At 45.5% G+C, this 13213-nt stretch overlaps 1 protein-coding gene across 1 annotated transcript in view; it reads left to right on the forward strand.

Moving 5' to 3' along the window:
• LOC149427316 (nuclear pore glycoprotein p62-like) overlaps positions 1 to 6618 on the forward strand; it is a 16242-nt gene extending 9624 nt beyond the window's left edge. Inside the window, exons 5-6 of the mRNA XM_089668137.1 lie at positions 5187 to 5253; positions 6434 to 6618. Coding sequence (XP_089524263.1) covers positions 5187 to 5253; positions 6434 to 6525 — 159 coding nt within the window. The 3' untranslated portion in view covers positions 6526 to 6618. The remainder of the gene's footprint in view (positions 1 to 5186; positions 5254 to 6433) is intronic.
• The last annotated feature ends 6595 nt before the right edge of the window (positions 6619 to 13213 follow it).

Here is a 13213-nt window from a genome sequence, read left to right on the forward strand (position 1 = left end):
AAATATTCCTGTTGATATGCCAGAAATCCAGTGACCTCCTAAATTCCTGTAGTGAGTTGACACCACTGCTTCTGCTGCACTGAAATCTGAAGCATTGGGGGCATGGCTTGGCAATGGGCAGTCCCTCTGAGTACTCCTGCACTTTTCGGCTAACCAGCCCAGACCAGCCTCGCTAGATCGGCCCAAATCGCCAGCAATGAGCAAGCCCAAAGGCAGACCCAGGGGCACTACACTCCACCAGCCGCTGGAGCAGACTCCCTACATCCACGAGCCGCCGGCACTCCTTCCACACATCCAAGATGGCGCCCTCCCATGCAGGCTCTGAGGCTTCGTCCCCGGCTCATTCTGCATACTGCATGGTTGACACTGTTCCTGATCGACACCCAAATTCAAGTCGTGAGGGAGGCCAGGAGGAGCTGTCAAGCACATTGGAGAAATATTTGGTGCTTCTGCCCACTAAAAGGGATCTAGAGGCTATATTTAGGAGAATGGAAGACGGCCACAAAGAGGGGACATGGTGGCTCTCCGCTCCAACCTGCAGGGCCTTCGTGATCGCTTGGATACAGTGGAGATGGTGGTCTCACCTATTTTGACAGCCCAAGGGGAGCACCACTCTGTTTTAGCTGATCATCATGCTCAACTGCAAGCCCTGTGGTCACACATCCACCACCCTGAGGACAGGCAGAGGAGAAATAATAATTGCCTTAGGGGCTTGCTTGAGGATCTCCTGCCCACGGTGACTGGAATCTTTAGCATGTTGCTTGGCAAACCAGTCGCAAATAAGATCGACCGCGTACATCGGATCCCTGGCTTCTTGTATCCGTCAACCTTGGGATGTCCTCTGCTGGGTGCATTTCTTCAAACAGAGGCCATACTGCTTAAAGCCAGGGCTAATGGAATCGTGAACTTTGATGGCGCTCAAGTCACGTCGTATCCCGACCTGTCTAAGCGACCCTGGCAAAAAGAAAAGCTCTCCGCCCTCTCACCTGGGCACTACAAGATGCCAGGCTTGCCTATCAATGGGGCTATCCATTCCACCTACAGGTTAAAATGAACGATCGTTCTCATACTCTTTGCACCCCAGCTGTTCTCCTGGCTTTTTCACCAAGGGTCTCGGTGTGCCAATAGTGGAGCTGGAGTCGTGGTCGGATCCCTCGTGTCCTTTATTTCGAAGACCATCCTCTGGTGGGAGATCCCAGTGACTGAGATATGTTCTGCCTGAATGATTGATTGGGTGAGCGCTGTTGCCCCTGGTCTTCACCAATTTTGCTACCTCTTTCGTTGTTTCTTGATCTTCTGGTCCCTTACACAATTTGTGCAGTGAAGGAAATGCGTATTTGCTCCCCTGCTGAGTTTGAATGTTTGCCCACTCACAAAGAAACGATCGGTCTAAAAATCGAATGTTCGGTGTATTGTAACACTGAGAGACAGAATACAACAACAAATTCAGCAGAAATGCGTCTAACAAATGATGACTGATCTGCATGTTTATGAGGGAAATAAGGATTTGATCCCCTATCATGCAGCAGGATTTCTGGCTACCAGGTGTCTTTCATACAGGTAACAAGCTGAGATTAGAAGCAGTCTCTTAAAGGGAGTGCTGCTAATCTCATTGTGTTACCTGTATAAAAGAAAGCTGTCCACAGGAGCAATCAAACCATCAGATTCCAAACTCTCCACCATGGCAAAGACCAAAGAGCTGTCCAAGGATGTCAGGGACAAGATGGTAGACCTACACAAGGCTGGACTGGGCTACCAAACTATGGCCAAGCAGCTTGGTGAGAAGGTGACAACAGTTGGTGCAATCATTCACAAATGGAAGAAACACAAAACAAGTGTCAGTCTCCCTAGGTCTGGTGCACCATGCAAGATCTCACCTCGTGGAGTGTCAATGATCATGAGAACAGTGAGGAATCATCCCAGAACTACACGTGAGGATCTTGTCAATGATCTCCAGGCAGCTGGGACCACAGTCACCAAGAAAACAATTGGTAACACACTAAACCGACAAGGACTGAAATCCTGCAGTGCCCGCAAGGTCCCTCTGCTCAAGAAAGCACATGTCCAGGACCGTCTGAATTCTGCCACTGAACATCTGAATGATGCCGAGGAGGACTGGAGGGAAGTGTTGTGGTCAGATGAGACCAAAATCCAGCTCTTTGGCATCAACTCAACTCTCCGTGTTTGGAGGAGGAGGAACGCTGCCTATGACCCCAAGAACACCATCCCAACTGTGAAACATGGTGGTGGAAACATTCTGCTTTGGGGGTGTTTTTCTGCTAAGGGGACAGGACAACTGCACCGCATCAAATGGACGGAAGCCCCATCATTGGTGTCAGTGGGAGGAATAGTGCCCCATCATTGGTGTCAGTGGGAGGAATAGTGCCCCATCATTGGTGTCAGTGGGAGGAATAGTGCTCCATCATTGGTGTCAGTGGGAGGAATAGTGCCCCATCATTGGTGTCAGTGGGAGGAATAGTGCCCCATCATTGGTGTCAGTGGGAGGAATAGTGCCCCATCATTGGTATAACAGGGGCATTAGGGCCCAATTGTTTATATCAGTGAAAGGAAAAATGCCCCATTGCTGGTGCCAGTGAGAGATGGTTCCCCACTGTTGATGTCGTTGGAAGGAATGGTGCCTCCTTGGTGGTGTTAATGGGAGGAATAGTACCCCAAGGGCTGGCAGAAGGCAAGCAAAGGGCTGCATTTGGCCCACGGGCTGCAGTTTGGAGACCCCTCCTCTAGGGTATCTGCTTTCAGAAAATATCTCATGTTTGGCGATTTTGTGTAATCTTCAGGCCTAAAATTATTTTTTTAAGCGTTTGCAAAAAATGCAAAAACGGCTCACAGATTTTTTTAAACGTTGGCAAAAAATCCACAAAAACAGCTCTGGCAGCAAAAGGGTTAGTAGTGCAGTGAGGAGTGCCGACTCGGAACGCATACACCCTTAGCACCCAACCACAGCTCCACGGATAGGCTGGAGGAAAAGCCAGCAGATCCTGTATGTCACCAATGGGCCTCATGCCTGTGCCGGGGTGCAGAAGTTCAAGGCATGATGGACACACAGTACAGGATAAGCTGGCTACCTCATACGCTGTGCACAAAAAAAGTGGGCTTGAAACATTTTATTTATAATGATCCCACTTAGAACCTTACGTTTTTAAGATAAAAAGAACAATTTTATTTATAATTTAAGTGTTACTAAACCCACAGCAGTACAATCAGTCTGTATTTGCAGTAAAGCATGCTTGTTGTACTCACTGTGGAACCTAAGGGGTTAATCCTCTGCATTGTGTAAAAAGGATGTTTGATTCTGTCTTCTCTGATCCTCCCCTTTTTCCAGTGTCTCCCAAATATCTCCTGATAGAACAGAGGCTTGGGGGCAAGCTGCACATGCTCAGTTTTCAGTTTGGTGTGTATTGCTAGAGGGTTTTTTTTTTTCCTGGGAGAGTGCATGTGATCAGCTCAGGGCCAATCAACACTGTCCAGACAGAGATCAAGGGTTCTGCATCCTCTCACAGGAGAATGAAAACTCCTCCTACAAGCTTTAACCAGTGCGACGCTGATAGAAGTCATAAGACTGCTATATACTGCTGATGAGAAAAGCTATTTAGAAGTTTATATTTACTAAAATAACTGCATTTCCATGTTGTGTGTACTGTGCAGATATAGTGAATGCGGGGTCCGGGGAGAGCGGATATAGTGAATGCGGGGTCCGGGGAGAGCGGATATAGTGAATGCGGGGTCCGGGGAGAGCAGATATAGTGAGTGCGGGGAGAGCGGATATAGTGAGTGCGGGGAGAGCGGATATAGTGAGTGCGGGGAGAGCGGATATAGTGAGTGCGGGGAGAGCGGATATAGTGAGTGCGGGGAGAGCGGATATAGTGAGTGCGGGGAGAGCGGATATAGGGAACGCGGGGTCCGGGGAGAGCGGATATAGGGAACGCGGGGTCCGGGGAGAGCGGATATAGGGAACGCGGGGTCCGGGGAGAGCGGATATAGGGAACGCGGGGTCCGGGGAGAGCGGATATAGGGAACGCGGGGTCCGGGGAGAGCGGATATAGTGAACGCGGGGTCCGGGGAGAGCGGATATAGTGAATGCGGGGTCCGGGGAGAGCGGATATAGTGGGTGCGGGGAGAGCGGATATAGTGAATGCGGGGTGCGGGGAGAGCGGATATAGGGAACGCGGGGTCCGGGGAGAGCGGATAAAGTGAACGCGGGGTCCGGGGAGAGCGGATATAGTGAATGCGGGGTCCGGGGAGAGCGGATATAGTGAATGCGGGGTCCGGGTAGAGCAGATATAGTGAATGCGGGGAGAGCGGATATAGTGAGTGCGGGGAGAGCGGATATAGTGAACGCGGGGTCCGGGGAGAGCGGATATAGGGAACGCGGGGTCCGGGGAGAGCGGATATAGGGAACGCGGGGTCCGGGGAGAGCGGATAAAGTGAATGCGGGGTCCGGGGAGAGCGGATATAGTGAATGCGGGGTCCGGGGAGAGCGGATATAGTGAATGCGGGGTCCGGGGAGAGCGGATATAGTGGGTGCGGGGAGAGCGGATATAGTGAATGCGGGGTGCGGGGAGAGCGGATATAGTGAATGCGGGGTCCGGGGAGAGCGGATATAGTGAATGCGGGGTCCGGGTAGAGCAGATATAGTGAATGCGGGGAGAGCGGATATAGTGAGTGCGGGGAGAGCGGATATAGTGAACGCGGGGTCCGGGGAGAGCGGATATAGTGAACGCGGGGTCCGGGGAGAGCGGATATGGTGAACGCGGGGTCCGGGGAGAGCGGATATGGTGAACGCGGGGTCCGGGGAGAGCGGATATGGTGAACGCGGGGTCCGGGGAGAGCGGATATGGTGAACGCGGGGTCCGGGGAGAGCGGATATGGTGAACGCGGGGTCCGGGGAGAGCGGATATAGGGAACGCGGGGTCCGGGGAGAGCGGATATGGTGAACGCGGGGTCCGGGGAGAGCGGATATGGTGAACGCGGGGTCCGGGGAGAGCGGATATGGTGAACGCGGGGTCCGGGGAGAGCAGATATGGTGAACGCGGGGTCCGGGGAGAGCGGATATAGGGAACGCGGGGTCCGGGGAGAGCGGATATAGGGAACGCGGGGTCCGGGGTTTAGTAACTCTTTAATAAAATACAGTTTTAAATGGACTTTAAATAATATTCTGTTTTCAGCTTCAACAGATCTGTAAAATCCTCAATGCTCACATGGACTCCTTGCAGTGGATTGATCAGAATTCTGGTGAGTGTCTTTTTCTTATTTATTGTTATTTGTAACCAATGCTGCGTAATAAACGTGTAATAAACGTGGCGCCTATTCTTAACCGGAATGTAACTCATCAATAACCTGATACTTTTGTGTATCAAATAAATCTTCATAAAGTAAATATACAGTACATGAGTTTTCTGGAAGATTTACCCCCCTTCATGACCAGGCCGGTTTGTTTGCTCTACAGCTCTGCACTATTTCAACTGGTAATTGCACGGTCATGCAACACTGTACACAAATGAAATTTATATCATTTTTTACACAAATAGAGCTTTCTTTTGATGGTATTTGATCACCACTGGGTTTTTCATTTTTTACACTAGAAACAAAATCTAACTGATTGGAACACATGAATCACGTGATTGGGAGGGGATTGGAACACATGAATCACGTGATTGGGAGGGGATTGGAACACATGAATCCCATGATTGGAACACCTGAATCCCATGATTGGGAGGGGATTGGAACACCTGAATCCCATGATTGGGAGGGGATTGGAACACCTGAATCCCATGATTGGGAGGGGATTGGAACACCTGAATCTAATGATTGGGAGGGCTGGCCCAATACTTTTAGCAATATAGTGTATCCCTCGGACAAAGTGCATCACTGATCAGGGTAGAGACAATGACGTTGACACTTTACAAGTGATCAACTGTGATTGGACACAGCTGATCACATGGTAAATAAATGCCGGTTCTCAGCACATCACTAACTGCCGATAACCAGCTTTCCTGTGACAGGGACATTTGCATTAATCAGCACACATCAGTGAAGAAGAAAAATTACTTTTTTTTTTTTTTTTTTTGTACAAAAGTTTATAACCGAAGTGTGGGGGTTTCCCAAAACAAAAAATAAACTCCAGTGGTGATTAAATACCATCAAAGGAAAGCTCTGTCTCAAAAAATGATAAAAATGTAATTTGAATGACAGTTGGACGATCATGCAACAGTGCTGAAAATTGTCCTGGGCAGGAAGTGGTTAACACCCACACATAATTCATCGCTGGGAGTGCGCTGTAGAAGGCGGTCCCACCTCCCGCATGACCGCCACCAATGAGGAGCGCCATTCAGGGGAACAAACCCCGACGGCTATCCTTGAGGGCACCTGGCCTGCTGCATTCATTGATCTGCTTCCATCTTCTGTTCTCCAGCTCTTCTTCAGAGGAAAGTGGAACAGGTGACCAAGGAATGTGAGAATCGAAGGAAGGAACAAGAGCGAGGATTTCCTATTACCTTCGATTAAGCGTCACGAATGTCAGTCTGTAATAATATATCTTGTGCTCAGTTGCTTTTTTGCATTTCATTTTGTTAATAAAGGTTTTGTTCTTCATCCCGACATCTGAATACTTTTTACTACAGACTGACGCTTCGAGGGATGAACCGATTTTGTAGGTTTTTACTGCGATCCGGAGAAATTTTATCTTCACTTCCTGTCCTGCTGACATTTTTACCAGACAGGAAGTGAAGGGAACTTTCCACCAGCAACACGGACACAAAAATTTATTCTTTAGTACACGAGTGTTAATCTGGCCAAACTACAAGTCCCATGAGGCTTTGCAGGATTGACAGTTACAAGCATGACTCCCAAAGGCAGAGGCATGATGGGACTTTCACAACAGCTGGAGGGCCGCCAGTTTGACACCCCTGCTTTCGTAGAATAGGGGAAGGCTAGAACCCACCAGAGTTTTATTTCTGTCTATATCCCCATTACAGATCTTCCCTCATTTTCTGGCTGGTGGAACGGTCAGACAGGAAGTGCGGGGAAAATGCGTAAGTCTGCCGCTTTCATTAACCACTTCCTGCCGACCTGGCGCCTATATGTGGAGTTTAAATGCCAAGCGGCCGCAAATATATAAAACACTGTAATGTGCTGAGAGAGCACTCCCAGCACAGTAACCAATGGGTACAGGAAAGCTCCTGATCCGACTGCCAATCACAGCAGTCACATGATCCGAATGACCACCTCCTGATATTTAGAACCACTTAAAAGGGGCAGGAAGGGCAATTGCCAAGCACCTAACTGGGAATATGTCAGGTTTCAATACTGGGGTTATGGCTGCAGCTAGATGGCATAACCCCCGTATTATTATTTTTTCCCTTGGCCGCCAGTTTTGTTTTTTTATTAAATTTTTTTTAAGTGGTCCAAAAGCAGCAGATTTGGCACTAGATCACTTTCAGGCTTCATGCACACTAGCGTGTGTCTTAAGTGGTTCAATAACAGCAGATTCGGCACAGGATCACTTTCAGGCTCCATGCACACTAGCGTGTTTTTTTTTTATTATTTAATTTTTTAAGTGGTCCAAAAACAGCAGATTTGGCACTGGATCACTTTCAGGCTCCATGCACACTAGCGTGTTTTTTTTTTTTTTTTTGTTTTTTAATTTTTTAAGTGGTCCAAAAACAGCAGATTTGGTACTGGATCACTTTCAGGCTCCATGCACACTAGCGTGTTTTTTTTTTTTGTTTTTTTTTTATTATTTAATTTTTTAAGTGGTCCAAAAACAGCAGATTTGGCACTGGATCACTTTCAGGCTCCATGCACACTAGCGTGTTTTTTTCTTTTCTTTAATTTTTTAAGTGGTCCAAAAACAGCAGATTTGGCACTGGATCACTTTCAGGCTCCATGCACACTAGCGTGTGTTTATTTTTTTTAAGTGGTTCAAAAACAGATTTGGCACTGGATCACTTTTCAGACTCCATGCACACTAACATGTTTTTTTTTTTATTTTATTTTAAAGTTCAGAAATTGCTGGCTAAAAACACAGGTAATAGCATTTTTTTTAGAAGCATTAGCATTTTTATACAGTACCTGTAGGGGAAATAAGAAAAAGCTTTAGCAGCGTTCTAATTTTTTTCTTTTCTGCTCAAAAAACATTTTTTTTTTCTGCTCTTAGAAGCTGAAGCTCAGAAACGCACATAGCCTAAAGTAGTGTTCATGGACACAGCATAACACTATTTAGCTTCTAAGAGCAGGAAAAAAATAAATGCTAACAGCTTCTAGAAGCTTAAAAAAAAAAAAAAAACACTAGCATGCATGGAGCCTTAAAAAGGGTGGGAGGGGTCCCCAACAAAAAAAAAAAAATTTTTTTATCTGCCTTCAAAAAAAAAAAAAAAAAAAAGTAGTAGAGGAGAAATTTTGGTACCCCAGACCTCCCCATAAATAGGACCTGTCATGCTGTATTGCTAGTGCAAGGGATGTTTACATTCCTTGAGAAAGCAATAAAATGAATAATAATAATAAAAAAAAAGTAAATAAAATGTATTACTTTATTTTTACATTTTTTTAAATTCATTGTTTTACATACAGTGGTGGCTGACTAAATACTTTTTTGCCCCAATTGTGCAAGTTCTCCCACTTACAAAGATGAGAGAGGCCTGTAATTGGCATCATAGGGAGACCTCAACTATGAGAGACAAAATGAGAAAACAAATCCAGACAATCACATTGGCTGATCTGGAAAGAATTTATTTGCAAATTGTGGTGGAAAATAAGTATTTGGTGAATATGAAAAGTTCATGTCAATACTTTGTTATATATCCTTTGTTGGCAATGACAGAGGTCAGACGTTTCCTGTAAGTCTTCACAAGGTTGGCACACACTGTTGCTGGTATGTTGGCCCATTCCTCCATGCAGATCTCCTCTAGAGCAGTGATGTTTTGGGGCTGTCGCTGGGCAACACGGACTTTCAACTCCATCCAAAGGTTTTCTATGGGGTTGAGATCTGGAGACTGGCTAGGCCACTCCAGGACCTTGAAATGCTTCTTATGAAGCCACTCCTTCGTTGCCCGGACGGTATGTTTGGGATCATTGTCATGTTGGAAGACCCAGCCACGTTTCATCTTCAATGCCCTTGCTGATGGAAGGAGGTTTGCACTCAAAATCTCAAGATACATGGCCCCATTCATTCTGTCCTGTACATGGATCAGTGGTCCTAGTCCCTTTGCGGAGAAACAGCCCCAAAGCATGATGTTGCCACCCCCATGCTTCACAGTAGGTATGGTGTCCTTTGGATGCAACTCAGCATTCTCTCTCCTCCAAACACGACGAGTTGTGTTTCTACCAAACAGTTCTATTTTGGTTTCATCTGACCGTATGACAATCTCCCAATCCTCTTCTGGATCATCCAAATGCTCTCTAGCAAACTTCAGACGGGCCCGGACATGTACTGGCTTAAGCAGGGGGACACGTCTGGCACTGCAGGATCTGAGTCCCTGGCAGCGTAGTGTGTTACTGATGGTAGCCTTTGTTACGTTGGTCCCAGCTCTCTGCAGGTCATTCACTAGGTCCCCACGTGTGGTCCTGGGATTTTTGCTCACCGTTCTTGTGATCATTTTGACCCCACGGCGTGAGATCTTGCGTGGAGCCCCAGATGGAGGGAGATTATCAGTGGTCTTGTATGTCTTCCATTTTCTAATTATTGCTCCCACAGTTGATTTGTTCACACCAAGCTGCTTGCCTATTGCAGATTCAGTCTTCCCAGCCTGGTGCAGGTCTACAATTTTGTTTCTGGTGTCCTTCGACAGCTCTTTGGTCTTCACCATAGTGGAGTTTGGAGTGTGACTGTTTGAGGTTGTGGACAGGTGTCTTTTATACTGATAACAAGTTCAAACAGGTGCCATTGATACAGGTAATGAGTGCAGGACAGAGGAGCCTCTTAAAGAAGAAGGTACAGGTCTGTGAGAGCCAGAAATCTTGCTTGTTTGTAGGTGACCAAATACTTATTTTCCACCATAATTTGCAAATAAATTCTTTCCAGATCAGCCAATGAGATTGTCTGGATTTGTTTTCTCATTTTGTGTCTCATAGTTGAGGTCTCCCTATGATGCCAATTACAGGCCTCTCTCATCTTTGTAAGTGGGAGAACTTGCACAATTGGTGGGGACTAAATACTTTTTTGCCCCACTGTATGTAAACTGTGTCACACGTGTGAGGTATCACTGTGAACATCAGAGCAATAATTCTCGCACTAGACCTCCTCTGCAACTCTGAACTGCTAAATAGAAATTTTTAAAGCATCACCTATGGCGATAAGTACCCTAGTTTGGCGCTTTTCCACGAGCGTGTGCAAGTTTGATGCATGACATGTTGGGTATCTTGGCGTAACGTTCATATTTTACAAAAAAAATTGGGTATTGTATTTATTTTAATTCATTAAAGTGTATTTTTTTCCCCCCAAAAAAAAATTGCTTTCAGAAACCGCCTCACAAGAACCGTGCGACATATAAAAAAATTTTTAAAAAATTTGCAATGACCACCAATTCTCTAGGGCCTTCGTGGAGAAAAAAAAAATCTAATAATTGGGGGTTCTAAGTAATTCGCCAGCAAAAAATACTGATTTTAACTCTCTCAGAAAAAGGCCAGGTCCTTAACCCCTAGACGCCAAGCGCACACCAATATGTGTTGTCCGGACCTTGACGCTGAGTGGCCGCATATTTGCGTACCATTTGAAAATACATATGTGCTGAGAGCGTGAGACAAGGGGAGATTGGGATCGTGATGGCGGTCACATGACCCTAAAACCCCGCCTCCTGAAACCTCTTAAAGGACCTAAAGTAATTCTTGGTGATCCTTCCATGAAGGTCCTTGTTCAAACACTTTCCTGGGGGGGGTACAATACTCTGTTCCTGCCCCCCACCCGCCCCAAGTGTCTTACGTTGTCACACCTTCTTCCCATCGGGGGCAGACTGACCATTTGCAAACTCGGGCACTGCTCAGGGTCAGTAGGGGCCCCATGATTTTGGGCAAGGACACAGGGGCCCCATGATCCCCTATTACCCGAGGGCCCCATCAGTTGTCAGTCCGCCCCTGCTTCCCATGGAAGTTACACAGACACAATCCATTGTTGTCACCATCAGAAAACCCACCTTGAGAAATGCCAGGCAGCCATTGCTGGAGTGAATGTAGCCGGGAAGAGGCTGCAGGAGATCGGCAGTACTGAGCAACAAAGCATGAAAAAAGTGAAAATGAGGACTAGAAAAAAAAAAAAAAAAAAATATTTATTATACATAGTTAATTTATGAAATTAATTTGCATTTCGTTAAATAGCTTTGATATCAATGGTCAGGAAGTGATGTTTCAAATTGGTTGTTCCTCGGTGTCAGATACAGAGGGATTGTCTCCTTGAAATATGTCACTATAGTCCTTTTGTGCTTTTTTTTTTTTTTTTTTATTTTAAATATATAATCACCATTAAACAGTGAATCCCAAAAACAGTATAGTAATTAAATCATACATCCATTTTTTAAAACAAAAAATTGGAGCCAATAACCAGTCGGCTCGCCTCTGCAGCCTCCAATGAGGTTTCTACTGCTATCTAGTGCTAAAAGCTTCAGTCTGGTCCTAAGTGCCGTTCCCAGAACTGGTTTGTCGCTCAGGATGAAGCTGTAGGACCCCTTTCCCTATGGGCTTCAACTTGTATAAAGAGCGGTGTGAACAGTGAGCATTTGTTGAAGCTTTTAAAAGTGCCATTCAGCTCCATTTTGTAAATGCTGAACACAGATCCTAATGGGAGGGCTGACTGCCACTTTAAGCAAGCTGCTAGCAAGCTTCGGCAGGCTTTCAACATGGTTCAGAAAGTGCTGAAGCCTGCTAGCAGGTTAACTACTTCTGGAGCAGCGAACGTACCCAGACGTTGCTGGCCTTTCCGTGGTTGCACCGGAGTGATGCATCACCCCGATTTTTTTTTTTTTTAGTCAGCAATCGTTTCTCTTGTAAAAGCAATCAGAGTGGCTAACTAGCTGCTCGATTGCTTGTACAAGCAGTGGGAGGGAATGCCCCACCCCCGCGGATCTCCCTTCCCACTAGGAGTCCTGAGCTGTCTGGCCGAACAAAGCCTTGATCGGCTCTCTGCTATAGTAACCTGGAAGCAATGACCTGACATTACTTCCGCTTTACTCAAAAAATTTTAGCGCCATTTTAAAAAATGTTTAAAGCATTCAAAAACATCACTTTTGGTGTTTTAAATACTTTCAAGTGCTGCAGAGGAGGGGTCTTATAGATCCCAGATCCCGCCATGAAAACAATACCTGTCGTGTCTATTGCGGTCACGGGATGTTTACGTTCCTTCTGACAGCAATAAACGTGATCAATAAAAATGTAAAGCGACAGTGTAAAAAAAAAAAAAAAAAGTGTGTCCCCGTCTGTCCATGCTTGCGCGCAAAGGCAAAACGCACACAACAGTCATGTACGCAAACAGCAATCCCACACGTGAGGTATCGCCACGAATGTCAGCTCACAGGCAGTGATTCTAATGCCAGACCTCTGTAAGTCCAAAGTGGCAACCTGTAAAGGCTTTTAAAGCGTCGCCTATGGATAGCAAAATTGACATAGTTACTGTTGCTCAGGCGTGTGCAATTTTGAGCCGTGACATGTTTGGTATCTATTTACTCGGTGTAATATCTTTTTTTTATATTTTACAAACAAATTGGGTTAGAGGTCTTTTTATAAATACATGTTTGTTTTTTAAAGTGTTTCTTTTTCCCCCAAAAACTGCAATTGAAACAAAAGAAAAAAAACCCCACAAAAACACAAAAAAAACAACCAACAAAAAAAAAAAAAAACCACAACCCTCAAAAACGAAAAAAAAAACCAAACACAAAAAAAACAAACAAAACAAACAAAAAAACCCAAAAAACCAAACACAAACAAAAAAACCCACAAAAAACAAGAAAAAACAAAAATACAGAAAAAAAAAAAACAAAAACCCACAAATAAAAAAAACACAAACACACAAGCAAACAAAAAACACGAATCCAGTGTGACAAAAAAAATAAATGCCAAAAACCACCAACTTTATCGCTAGGGCCTCTGTCTTAAAATATATATAATGTTGGGGGAAGAGGGAGGGGGGGGGGTTAAGACATTTTCTAGCACAAAAAAAACAAACAAAAACACTGCTTTTTAAAATGTAAACAAAGTGCGAGAAATGGCT

This window comes from Staurois parvus, unplaced genomic scaffold (assembly GCF_062004578.1).
Source record: "Staurois parvus isolate SC_StPar_1 unplaced genomic scaffold, SC_StPar_1.0 ptg003888l, whole genome shotgun sequence".
NCBI lineage: Eukaryota > Metazoa > Chordata > Amphibia > Anura > Ranidae > Staurois > Staurois parvus.